At 43.1% G+C, this 13,755-nt stretch overlaps 1 protein-coding gene across 4 annotated transcripts in view; it reads right to left on the bottom strand.

Moving 5' to 3' along the window:
• The window catches only part of FNDC3B (fibronectin type III domain containing 3B), a 388,473-nt gene that overhangs the window by 288,539 nt on the left and 86,179 nt on the right, over nt 1-13,755 (bottom strand). For all 4 annotated transcript variants that reach the window (XM_069083590.1, XM_069083591.1, XM_069083593.1 and 1 more), the window contains one exon: nt 4,963-5,101. In XM_069083590.1, the coding sequence (XP_068939691.1) occupies nt 4,963-5,073 (111 nt within the window). In that variant the 5' untranslated portion in view covers nt 5,074-5,101. The remainder of the gene's footprint in view (nt 1-4,962; nt 5,102-13,755) is intronic.

Below are 13,755 nucleotides of genomic sequence, written 5' to 3'. Positions count from 1 at the left end.
CTATCACACACACACACACACACACACACACACACACACACACACACACTCTCTCTCTCTCTCTCTCTCTCTCTCTCTCTCTCTCTCTCTCTCTCTCTCTCTCTCTCTCTCAGGTAGAAGCCAAGCCCTGGCTTTTTTTTTTTTAATAACCTAAGAACTAAGGGAGCTCAGAGCACTTTAGGAATCCAAGTGTATTGAGTTGTAGAGGGCTGAAATGGCTGGGAGAAAGAAGGGATTATTATCAAGCAGAGAAACCCAAGTACTTTCTTTCTGTAGAAAACAAAAGCAGAAAAATAAAGCTATGGCAAGTGAGTTCTTCTCTATCCCGACAGCAGACAAGGCTGTTTTTCAATCGTCACTAAAAGCAAAAGCTCTTTTTTCATACAAAGGATGATATTTTTTAAACGGAAGCATCCCCCTTTCCCCTCCTATCTACATAAAAATGACAGAGCTCAAACTTACTATGACTTTAGATGATGAAAATTAAATATTGTCCTTTTACTGCAAGAACACAAACAGACCTGAGCACCCTGCCAAGAACTATTTCTAATTAGATCCAGATCCTTTCAAGACAGCAACAGGAGGGGCCAAAGCAGGGAAGTTTGGGGATTCTAAGGACTTCGGCTCTTCATTTGGCCCCGTGTAGAGCTGATTTCTCATGTCCCTTGCACAGCTGAAAGGGATTAAGGATTCGGTAAACACTCTTCTAGGTAAGTTATTGGTGGGCGGTCCAAGATCTTCCTGATCCCCCAAGTGTTCTCCCGAAATGGCAGTTTCCAAGGCCTGCAATCTCCATCAGTAAAGTCATGGATTTGGGTCAAAACATCATGGCTCCAACAGGACCTTTTAAAAGACTTTTCAAAGGGACCGATGTTGGCGGAAACAGCCCACAGAGCCAGTGATGTAGAGAGTTCTGGCCTGGGAGGCTGGCTGAGCTCAGCTCTGGTGCTAAGTGGCTGAGGGACCTTGGGTAAGTGGACTCATCTCTACTAGCCTATGCTTCCTCGTCCCTTGAATTTAAAGCTAAGTTGGTGACTTACCTAATCAGAGAGACGGCAGCTTGGAATGCAGAGAAGAGAGCCATGAAGGGGAAGGGAAGGAAGGGAAATATTCTGACACAGGGGGTGGGGATAAAACAGAAAATACGTATTCCAGAGAAGGGTACAGTCAATTCTTTAGTGGATCATGAGGGCCGGCACTGGACATTTGGCCTTCATAGGACCATAGTTTTAAAACTGACTTGCTGTGTGACTTCAACCAAGTTACATAATCTTTTTGCCTCTGTTTCCTCTTCTGTAAAATGGGAGTAGTAAGAGTACCTATCTCCCAAGGTTGCTGTGAAGATTAAAGGAAATATTTGTAAAGAAAGGTGCCTAGCATATAATAAATGGCATAAAAATGTTAACTATTATTAATTGCTATGATTTAAGGGCTAGAAAGAACCTTCAGGACAATCTACTGCAAACCCACCTCTCTTCCCAGCTGAGGAAACTATGGCCAGGTAAGGCATGGCGAGGATCTGAAGCCAGGTCCCCAACCACAAATCCAGCACACCTTACACTGAGCCCCTGGAGGAGTAGTGGGGAAAGGCAAACAAAATGCAGTGCATTTAACAATTCTGCCCATGGCCTTGATTATAGTCAATAAGTGGAGAAAAATGGTTGGGAGAAAAAGAAGAAAAAAATCTGGGCTTCAAATTCTCCTCTCTGCAAATAAGCAGAATAACACCTAAAGTACTTAGCAAAAGCTTCATAAGGTGAAGTTTGGGGTTCATAGAAATGGAACTGACTAGCCTGGCTGGTATGTGATTCACAAAACAACTAAAATGGATTTGTCAGGATGGTGCAGTATCCAATTGCTTGGAAAGTATTTCAGCATATCAGTGTAGCCTTAAGGAATGGAATATATAAAGAATACAAAAAAAAAAATGCCGGGAGACTTGAATCATCACTGGGTCACAGATTTAGAGATGGAAGTGACCTTTGGAAGTCACTGAGAGCAATCTTATTTTACAGATGAGAAAACTACGGTTGAAAGGATTAACTTTGCCCAAATAATTTTTTTTTAAAGACTGTATCTCCAGTTGAAGCAAACTTGATATTGGGAAAACTGTCATTTATAAAATAAATGAGGTGACAATTAACCAAAGACAGAAGTCGTCTTTATAAGAAGCTATATACCCCAGGGCCTCTTTACAGAACAAGCTCCTTTACTACATTTTAGGTCACCCCATCAAAAAATAACATTTATATGCGGCTTGTCTGCATCTGTCAACTCTATAAAGTTTGCCTGTAGGAAGGATGATGCCATTTGCAATGGCTCACATGGTAGTGAGGGAGTGTATTAGGCGGCTGGTCAGAAGCCTACCCAGACCTTACACCCATCCCACTGACAAAGCTGGGCACAAAAGGAAAAGGATGAATGTGGGCGGAGGTGGGGAATGGGTACAGCCATTGTGGAAAGCAATTTGAAACTATGCCCAAAAGTTACCGATCTCTGCCATCACTACGGATTTTCTGGCAAATGGAAAAAGAATTAAAAACTCATGCTCTACAGAGAGGGTTAATGGATGTATTTCATTCTGAATGATACTTTAATCTATAAAAGTACTCTCCCCCCCCGCCCCCCAGCACTACCAGAGTAGGAAAGAGGTAAGAGATTTTTTAGTAGCTTTATAGCCACAATTCATTGTATCCAACAGAACTCAGCACACATTTAGAAGATGCATTATCCTAGACATCAAGGAGGTAAAGTTTAAGAACAGACATAGTCCCTGACCTTCAGGAGCATTTATTCTTGCAGGTGTCATATGTTCAAGGGGGCAGGATAAGGCATATACAGATAAGTGCTTAGAGAAACATGTCCGTTACAAAGTAGACAATGCTTCTTTGATCAGTAAGACCCAGAAAGTCTCAAAAGGCGCTTTTACATTTTTTTTCTTTTCTTTTATTGAACACTGAAGCTGGGAATAGCTATAAGAAAACTCAGACATAAATCTATGTAAGATGACTAAGGCACATCCCATTTTTTAGAATCTTGAAGAATATCGGACTTGTTAGGGCTGGTTTCGTCACTCATACTTGTACTCCCACTACCCAGCCCAGTGGCAGACACATAGCAGGCAACTGACTTCTGGATCGATCATCTCTGTCCTTGGTCAGTTCTGTGGCACCTTTCCTTCTCTATCATTGGGCATCAGGCACGAGGGCTGGCTCACTCCCTGCTCAGGCCTTTTGCCCTCCCTTCTCACATGGGTATGCTCTTTTTCAAGGTCTCCTGCACACATTCCTCCCTTCTGTCCTCGGGCTTTCGTGGCTTCCAAAAACAGAAAAATACCACCTCGGGCTCCCTGTGTCACCTCCTACCACCCAGCTCTGAAGTGGATTCTGCTTGGGTGGCTGGTGACTCCTCATTCAATTTTGCTATAAATCATTTTCTGACCATTTAGAGCCTGCGATTCTGATCTGGTGAAGCTAGTTTCTCAAGTCTGGGCTTTTTTTTCCCCCATTTATTACATAAAGTAAATAGCTCTTTTGGTTGAACAAATGGGTGATCACACAAAGGCCTGGAATAGAAGTTTCTTTAGTTTTTCCCTTTGAAAACAGAATAAGAAGACTGCATAGGCTTTTTTCTTTAAATAAATTTATACTGATATATTTTGTTTTTACATCATCAAAATTTTTTTCCTATGTACTATTTTTGTAAATAAAAGACCTTTTCTTCTTTCTTTGATCTCTTTTGAGTAGAGACCTAGCAGTGGCATTAATGGGCCAAGGGGCATGAGCTGTTCAGTAACTTTTTGGGTAGAGGTCCAAATTACTTTCCACAATGGCTGTACCCATTCCCCGCCTCCGCCCACATTTGTCATTTTTCTTTTGTGTCTAATTTTACCAATGGGATGGGTATGAGATCTCGGCAGGCTTCTGACCAGCCGCCTAATACACTCCCTCACTACCATGTGAGCCATTGCAAATGGCATCATCCTTCCTACAGCCAAACTTTATAGAGTTGACAGAGGAAGACAAGCTGCATATAAATGTCATTTTTTAATTGGATGACCCAAAATGCAGTAAAAAAACTTGTTATATAAAGTGGTCCTGGGGTATAGTTTCTTGCAAAGATTTCTTTTGTTAACTGCTACCTCATTCGTTTTATAAATGACAGTTTTCCCAATGCCATCTTTACTTAAAATGGAGATGTAGTGATAATCGTCTTTTTTTTTTCCAATTTGGGCAAATTTTTTAGTTCTCTGGGCCTCAGTGCTTTCATCTGTAAAATAAGATTGGATTTACTGACTTTCCATCTCTAAAAGGCACAGAAAAAGGACAGGACAATGGAAGAGATCAATGGCAGAAGATGATAAGAAAGGTCATTGCAAAGACCAGTGAGACCAACCATAGCAATGACCACTAAGAGAAATCAGCCAGATCAGTAACAGACAGCTGATGAGAGGCTAGGGATATACCATGTGGGCCTAAGCAAAGAATGGATAAGACACTGGTCTCAGTGCCATGCTTTAGCCCAATGTGCTAACCACTAACAGACAGTGAATTTTATATATAAACACTGGTTTTATTCAGCACCCTTCTGGTTTTCAACAAAAGTTTTATCTTAAAAAAAATCAACTCAGACATCTCTTGATGCTTCAGGAAAATTGAACAGAACAGGTAAGATTCAACCTGCATAAAACAGACTAAGCCTTGTTATAGTAAAATAAAAGGCCATTTGTTGACTCTGCTCAGAACTCTTACATGAAGAATAAGTAAAGTTTTGTGGAAATGAATGTTGAAAACTAAAATAAAGAAAAAAATTTAAAGAAAAAATAACATTAAATGTTTTTTTTTTAAAGTAAAGTTTAAAGCCACAAACATCCACCCCCTAAATTTACAGATTGGTACTGCCCAGCTATTTTCATTATCAGGTAGTACAAATTCCCTCCATCCTCAATCTCACAGCACTAACCTGTTGAGCTCCATCTCCATTCACTAGATGAGGCATCATGGCGACCTCTCCACTCAGCAATGGCGGCAGTTCCAGAGGGATTTGGTCGGTCATCATCATGGTGACGTACATTCATGGAGAGTTTTACTCAACTGGCTTCCTGCAAGAGGAAAAAAGCCACCATTGATAAGACAAAGCAATGCCTTGCTTCAGAAAAGGATCAGCTCTAAAATCAAAACCGATCCACCCATTTAGGGATTCCCTTGTTGGGATGGAAGGTGGAGGAGGGCAAGGCAAGCTAGCCTCAGGAGGTCGACATCCCAGTCCATGTTAAACAACCATAGGTCACATACCCTGGGAGCATTTCATCATCTATAAAATGACATCAGGTCTATTTGTCATGATTCCTCTACAGCTAAAAGAAGATAGCTAACATTGGACAAGAGAAAAGAACTACATCGTGAGAATTATTATTTTCAAGCAGATCACCCCAAAGTGAAAAGACAGAACAAAATCCAAAGTCCTACAAACACATGCACTTTTCTCATCACAATCAACACAACATTCACAGACATCTTATAGGAACGGGTAGAGAAAGGTTCATTAGCGATGCTGCCCTCCCCAACATCGGTAATTAATCAAGTACTGCCTTGAGGTACTTATAGGGAATCTTTGCTCAGCTTTTTTTTTTTAACTGTTCATTAACCCTAAGCATTTAGTTAAAGCCCCACCATTCCCATCAGGCCTAGTATCTATGTCTATGTGCTGACTCATGGCATCCCTTATGCTTATACGGTCATTCCCTGACCCATGGAAACATGATCTCTTCCTCCCTGAATTTCTCATAACAATTAACTTCAAATCAAACATTCATTGTGCACCTACTGCATGCATGCATGCTCAGTTCAGGAGATTAAAAAAAAAGTCTCAGCGCTCAAGGAGCAAAAACTCAACTGGGCCTCTCTCTCCTTTTTGTTCATCTCACTCTCCCCAGTATGACTGTTATTAATTTCCCCTGCAAAAGCCACAAGGAACTGGAAAACGGAGTAGATCGATGAGTCAATAAGCATTTATTACAGGTCTACTATGTGCTGGAGATACAGATATAATGAATGAGACAATCCCTATTTGTATGCAGCTTATATTCCAAAGGGGGAGAGAGCATAAATATAAACACAAAATAAATAAAGACAATAAGGGGATGCAGAAGGTGGTGCTTGAGCTAAGTCTGGAAGGAAGACAAAGGACAATCAGTGTGAACTGTCTGTGTGTAGCTTCCATTCCACTAAAGGTCCTTACTTCCTGGTTAGATTTTTGCAGCAGAGGTGAGGAGGGAGGGCATTCCAGGCATGGGTGACAGTCAGTGCAAAGACATGGAGAGGGGAGATGGAGGGTTGTGAGCAAAGAACAGAGAGAGAGAGCCTGTAAGGCTGGATCGTGGGGTACAGGAAGCAGAGCAATGTCCAATGAGTCTAGAAAGTCAGGATGGGGGGGAGGAGGATGTCCTAGGTCTGAAACACTAAAAGACCCCAAACAGGAGTTTATATTTCAAGCCACTGAAGTTGAGTTGAGTGGGCCCATAAACCAGTCAGATCTGTGCTCAAGAAAAATTATTCTGGGAGCAGTGTGGACAAAGGACTGAAGGAGGAGGGGCTGGAGGCAGAGAGACCAAGCAGAAGGTGACTTAGTAAGAGTCCAAACCAAGGAGGCTGACATGTGAGGAGAAGAAAGGGGTCAGATGGAAGAGATGCTGTTTTGGGGATGGATTCAGTGAGGGAGAATGAAGGGCCAAGAATAATGCCATGAAGAACCTGGGAGGTCACACCCCCCACCTGCAGGGATGGTGATTGTTGACTCAACAAATACAGGGGAGACTGGAGGAAGATTGGGGTTGGAATTCAGTCAGTCAAAAAGAGCCTACTATGTGCCAAGCACTGTATGTGCTGAGCACTGGGGATAAAGGCAAAAAACACAGCTCAATTTGGACACTGTGTATGTGATTTGTCTCTGGGGCATCCAGTCTGAAACGTCCAAAAGGCAAACACACGGGAGAAGAGCTGGATACATGCAAACATAATACATATGTGCATGCACACACACACACACATATATACACACATATCTCTGCATAAAGATGAAAATTGGCTGCTGAAAGCATGAAGTGTGTAGAGAGAGAAGATTAGAGGACCTAGGACAAAGCCTTGGAAATTCCCAGTTGGGGATCATATATATCCCCAGGGCCAAGCACAAGACCTTACACAAGGTAGCAACTTTAAAAATGTTTGTTGAGAAATTCATTCAAAGCTCCTTGGGAACAGCACACCGCCCGATGACTTGCCATGGACCCTTGTGCCCCTAAACATGAGGACTCGTCCTATGGACCCTCAGGTTCTAACAGTTCTCATTTGATGGCCATAAGAGCCCTCTCAAAACCAAGCTAGGCTGCTCCCTTAATGATGATCATCTGTCGGGCCCACAGGGAAATCCTTTCTAACTGGAGGGACCCAGCTGAGCTTGGGATCTTACTACCCAAAGCCAGAGTCACCTCCACACCAGGACTCTCATGAATGAATGAAGATGCGCTGATTTTTATTCTCATAAACAACAAGTAATAAAAGGAGGCGATGTTCGGTCAGTACTTCTGTCTCCAAATACAGACTGAGCCCACAGAGGCAAAATGGTTGGCCAAGCCTTCACGGCCCTTCTTTCAGACCCGAGTGTAGCAGAAATGAAAGAGTTTTCTTGCTGAACAAGAAATACAGAGATCTAAAATTCCCTCCCAAGTTTTGGAAACCAGTAGAGGAGGATGGAAGCATCAATTCCTGGATTGGAGATTGGGGGGGAGAGAACAGGGGATGGAGGGGGAACAGAAGGAGGGAAAGGGTAGGAGAGGGGTGGGGAGGAGGAACAGAGCAGGTAAAGGGGAAAAGAGGAGGAAGAAGGGAGGGGGGAGGAGGAAGAGCAGGGTGGGTAGGAGAGGAAATAGAGGAAAGAGGAAGAAAAGAGCAGAAGGATGGGGAACAGAGCAAGGGAAGCAGGGTGGCCATGGAGGTAGGTGGGGAGCAGTCAACAGCTACTCATTACAGCCTCATTTTTAGAAGCTAATTATTTTAAGCACCACTGGATAAAGTCTCGTCCCAACTAGGGTAAGCACGTTTTCTAATAGCAAAGTCTAATAAGCCAGCATTAACAGGACCAGCCTGCTGTTTTATGAGACAATTACTCCATTCCTAAGTAAATCAAAGTGCAAAATCCAAAGCCAAGTCAATTTTTTGCCCAGCAAAGCAGATGGATATACAGTATTTCTATTTCTGGTAATACTACACAGTCACAAATGGAAGAAGTATCAGAAAGAAGGCAATGAATGTCACTGCTTCCACTTGTCTACCTGGGGATCCCCCCTCCCACTTAGAATGGACGCTAAGGCTGGAGGGCAGAGGTCATTTAGGGCTTGGTGTCTGTTTCCTCAGGGCCCAACACAATCCCAAAGACATTCACAAGACCATCAACTGTCACTTTACACCTGGAAGGCACCTTAGTCCAACCCCTTCCTTTTAGAGTTAAGGAGTAAATATTTGCTTAGTTTAACTAAATTCTGATAGCCCTCACGTCATACTCTGTTGTTCCTAAGAAAGGATGAGGACTATCCTCCTTCCACAGACTCAAGACACCACAGGGTAATAGAATGAGAGCCAAAAGCCATCACATTTTACAGATGAAGAAACTGAGACCCATCAAAATAAAGTGTCTTACATGAGGTCAAACTGGCAGGAAATCAGCAGGGCTGGAACACAATCCCAGATCTTCTAACACTTATCGGCCTACTGGATGTTGAGTTTGGATATACACCAGTAGAAGTGTTCATTTTAAATCATTCTTTCTCCATAGAAGCAGCAACCACACGGGCATACACAGGATGGCTGCCAGCACAGGTTCTTAGATCTGCTTTACTAGCAATGACAGCTGTTTGAGGGGTCAACAATCTTTTTAAATCACATTCATTAGTTCAGGGGAAAAGTCAGCACCCTGAAAACTTTAGAGAAAATACAAACAGAGAAGTAAAGACAAAACAGGGCTCTGACAGCCTGAATCAACTGTACACTTTACAAACATCCCTGGAGGAGAGAGCCTTCACATCTGAGAAGTTGGGGAGCTCTGAACACACTGCCACTCAGAATCTCGATCAGGGAATCACAAGATCCTTCTCATAAGCGAGCCCCCAAAGCAAAATACCAACTCAGAGTATATATATACTTTCTCAGAGCCAGAGGGCATCACAACCCTCATGACTTAGCACCTAATTAGAAATTAGCAAAAGGTGTGAAAGCCTTCCTGCAAGCAAGCCTCCCCTAAGCAAGCTTCCCTTAATAGGCTCCACCTGATCTTAAATCCCATTAACATTACACTCCAACAATTCTCAACACCCAGAATTGATACCTAGGGCCATAATGCATTTAGCAGCACCTACAGATACACTCAGATATAAAGAATCTTTACACTGGAGTCCATGTATTAACTTTAGAGTACCATAGACATGTGTCCCTACTGCTGACATAAGCATCAGCTGCAGAGTGATGAGCATGCAGTAGGTCCATAATAAAATCTTAACTAACAACATCACCATAGCCACCATCCACCAATGCAAAATTCCCTTTCCCCAATATATACAATATCATAGTTTTGCCAGATTAGAAATCACGACTCCCCAAAGAAAAGGAGGGAGCTCAGGTCTGGACATTCTAAGGGTGGCATAATGGGGTTTGACTATGGAAGAAACATCAAGGGTATTAGGAGATGGGGGGGCACTGAAATTAGGATTGGGAAACATCGGGAAATCCTGGAGTTGACAAATCTGCTGGACCTCTACAAATCTCCAACGTCACACTCTCAGTGAAAGATCTAGACAGCCAAAGTCAGCCCAACATCTCAACCCGTCAACCAATGAGAGTTTCCAACTCAATTTATAAAGTGATCTTTCCTCCCTTAAGAAAACAGGCATCCACCTTAGTATTTAACTAGGAAATAGTGAAGAAGAATAGTGGATTTGGAGGGCGTGCCTTCAAATCCTGTGCGTTTTGGGGCAAGTCACTATCTCTCTAGCTGGCAGGCTCATCATCTGAGAAATGAAAGGACTGGACTTGACGTCTGTTCCAGTTCTAAATCCTTAAATCAGGATCTGACTGGACAATATGATCTCCAAAACACCTTCCTGATTTCTCCAGGAAATGTCATTTCTAACCCAATCTCCCTTTCCCCAACAATAACAACAAAAACCCAGCCCCTATCTGGTATGTATTTTTTCAATGTATTTATCTGTGTTTTCTCTAAGTAGAATTTAAGCCACTTGAGGATAAGGTCTGCTTTGTTTGTATCTTGTTATTCCTACCACCCAGCACAGTGCCTTGCACATAATAAGTATAAATAAACCCTTAACTGAATTGAGTTGAACTAATGTAAATCCTGTGACCCAAGAGAAAAATGCCACCTGTCTTTTCCAGGTAACTTTCTTTGCATACATCTTGTCTCATGAAGTAAAAGACAACTAAAAGTTGTATTTTCTCTGGGACTATATGGATTATCTATCAATTACTTGTACATATGTATTGGCTACCATAGACAACCAAGAAAAAATTCTACATTAAACTCCCCTTAAAAGTCCATTATAGCAACTGACTTGTATGCTTTTTATTCAGACTAACATAATGTGAGGACCTTACGCATAAACTGGTTTGGGGTCTTTATACTTCGAGTGTCTAGTGCAATGTCTGGAACACAGTAGGCACTTAATAAATGCTTATTGAATGAATCAATGATTTTACCTTCCTTTTCTCTTGGACCACTACCACCTGAAATTCCAAGCCCTGCCTTCTAAGAGTTCATAAGAGGTAGACCAGACTCTGTCTCTATGGGAAAAGAGAGAAACAGATGCAAACAAACGATCCTGTGTCCTCTATCCATACGATGTGAATGGAGTTTCTGTGTCCCTAACAGATGCAGCCGATGCTTTCGCCCCTCCAGAAAGCAAGCGGACGTACGGGGAGTGTGGGGTGACCATCTCCAGGCAAGGAAGTGACCCTTGTAATTACACAGAGAAATGCTGGACAAGCTCTGTAGTGTCACTGCGGAGAGAAGCAAGGCTAGAGAGAGAGAAGGACCAAAAAGGGAAAGGGGGAAAGCAGGAAGGAGGGAGGACACTGCGGAAGCTGCTTAAATCCCCTTTCCAACAAAGAACTGTCCATTCGTTTTCATCAAAAGGGTCTTCTCAGTGGGATCTATAGGCTTCACCAGACTGTTCTAACAGGGTCATCTACGAGCCCTTCACAAAAAGGATGAAGACCTGATCTAAGAGATCTCTGTGCCCACACAGTGCATAAAACTGCGCTTACTTCTTCCCTGGGTGAAATGACAGGAAGCCCAACACTGCCATCACCCAGCTTCACTCTTAGAGATGAGGCGAGTCAGTCCAATCTGTGGGCAGAACTCATCACTGCCACCCTCCTCTACTTATGTGACCAAATGAGGCAAAGTTCCTTCCTTCTACCCACAGAGATACTTAGACAAGCAGGGTCTTGATCCCTGGTCTTTGGGGAAGCAATGGTCCCCTAATGCTCTAGGGACCCAGACCACAACATGGTCCTGTGGAATCAGCAGTGACTCACACAGAGGACAAAGATGCCCGCCACAGCTGGTGAGAAGGTGCCAAACCTTCCCTCCAGTAACGTGTCTGGCTAAAGCAGATGGAAAGAACCAGATCCAACCAGGTCAGCTCCAATCAGAACCAATGTTGTCTTTTATAAAGCTGTAGGCCCAGAGAGAGGAGGGAGGCACTGCCTGGTTCAAACAGTCCCCAGGTGTTTCCTTTCTCCTCAGTCAGACCTGTGAATGTGTGATTCTCTTTCTAATCTAGAGTTTTAACAGCCAGCTTTATGGGGTTTTCATTCATTGACCATTGCTTCCTCAGCAAGCATCCTTGATTGGGCATCAGGCAGCCAGGAAACTTTTTATACGAGTGATTGTTCTTCATTCCTGTCTGACCCTTCCTGACCTCATGGAGACTTCACTGTCCAAAGATACTGGAGTGGTTTGCTATTTCCTTCTCCAGTGGATGAAGGCAAACAGAAGTTAAGTGACTCGCCCTGGGTCATATGGCTAGTAAGTGTCTCAGGCGAGATTCGAAACCAAGTCTTCCTGACTCCAGACCCAGTATCCTATCCACAGAGCCACCTAGCTGCCCCTATCCCAGGGATATGGCCACTCAACAGCCCCCATGCTCCTGCTGTGCTCTTGTGTTCTTGTGTCTGCTCTTAAAAGTTCTTCTAACTCCACCGTCACTTATTTCTACCCATGACTGAGCTACACTTTTAGCAGAACTACAATCCAACTCTTCTCCCTTCTGTTTTTGCTGCTGCAGACCTCTGGAAACCATATCATCTCCCTTGTTAGTATGATATGTAAAAGGAATTCTGTGCAAGGGTCCCCTACGAACACAACACCAGAATGTGCATGTGTGTGTGTGTGTTTACATGTCTGGGAGGCAATAAAAAAACAAGGGGAATCAATAAACCCATAAAAGGGGACTTGGTTCATGGATCAAAGGAAACTAGCTGCAGCTAGCACAGAGGTCAAGGTCAGAAAACCACAAGGTCCAAGGTATAGACAAGACAACATGGTCTGCCTTTGGAAGCAATGGTATCAAAAGATGACTGGTAGAGGCGGAAGCAAGGTCATGAAAACAATTATGGGGAGGAAGAAATATAGGACTTCACCTAATGGCCATTTGCTTTTTCTGCATAAAACCAGCCTAAGGCATCATCATTTGAATCATGGCAGTTACACGCCCATGTTCCAGGCTTTGTGACAAGCACTGCAGACACCAAAGAAAGGGGGAAGTAGAATCACAGTTTTACTACTGTAAAGAAAAAAGTTTTGAAGGCCCTCATATAAACGTGCACTCCTAAGAGTATTCAATAACTGCTGGGCATTGAGAATACTGACACAAAATGTAGAACAGCTTATCTCTTGCCCTCAAGGAGCTTATATTCTTTTTATTTTTTTTCTCTTTCGAGGGGGGAAAGACAGGGCAATAAGGGTTAAGTGACTTGCCCAAGGTCACACAGCTAGTAAGTATTAAGTGCCTGAGGCAGGATTTGAACTCAGGTCCTCCTGATTCCAGGGCCAGTGCTCTATTCACCACACCACATAGCTGTCTCAGAGCCTATATTCTTTTTTAAGGGGAAACAACATGCATGGGGGAAAAGTAAATACAGAATACATGCAAAATCAAGACCAAATTCTCATCTGTGGCTCCAGAAAGTTGCTTTGCAGATGAATCAGGTTAAGTAACAAAACTGACCAAAGGTGCTCATTCTTGGATGATGCCTCCTTTTTTTTTTTTTTTAAAGAAAGCTTTGCAAGGCAAATCTATCCTAGATCAGAGATTTAGAATCAGACAACATTTAGAGGTCATCCTAATTTTACTCCACTTCCCAAAAAATCTTCAATGTCTCCCTTTTGCTTCTAGGTCAAAATACAAGGTTAGCATGACGTGGAAAGCCCTTCCCAACATGGCTCCCTCTAGGTTTCCACTCTTCTCCCCTTCTCTTCCCCTCCTTTCCCGTTAAACTGGCCTGAGAGCTGCTCCCCAGGTCACCATATTTTAACTTGCTTCTGTAACTTTGCCCACTTGGTCTCTCATGTCTAGAACACAACCCCCTGCTCATCTTCCCCAGGTAGGAGCCCTCACTTCCTCAAAAGCCCAGCTCAAACGCCACCTGTGACCCAAGGCCATTGGTTGGTGCTCTCTCTGCTTGAAAT

This window comes from Petaurus breviceps, unplaced genomic scaffold (assembly GCF_028583685.1).
Source record: "Petaurus breviceps papuanus isolate PSGF00001 unplaced genomic scaffold, PetGlider_PUasm1.0 173, whole genome shotgun sequence".
Lineage (NCBI taxonomy): Eukaryota > Metazoa > Chordata > Mammalia > Diprotodontia > Petauridae > Petaurus > Petaurus breviceps.
Note: the sequence above shows the minus strand (reverse complement) of the source record. Positions and strands in the feature narration are given on the sequence as shown.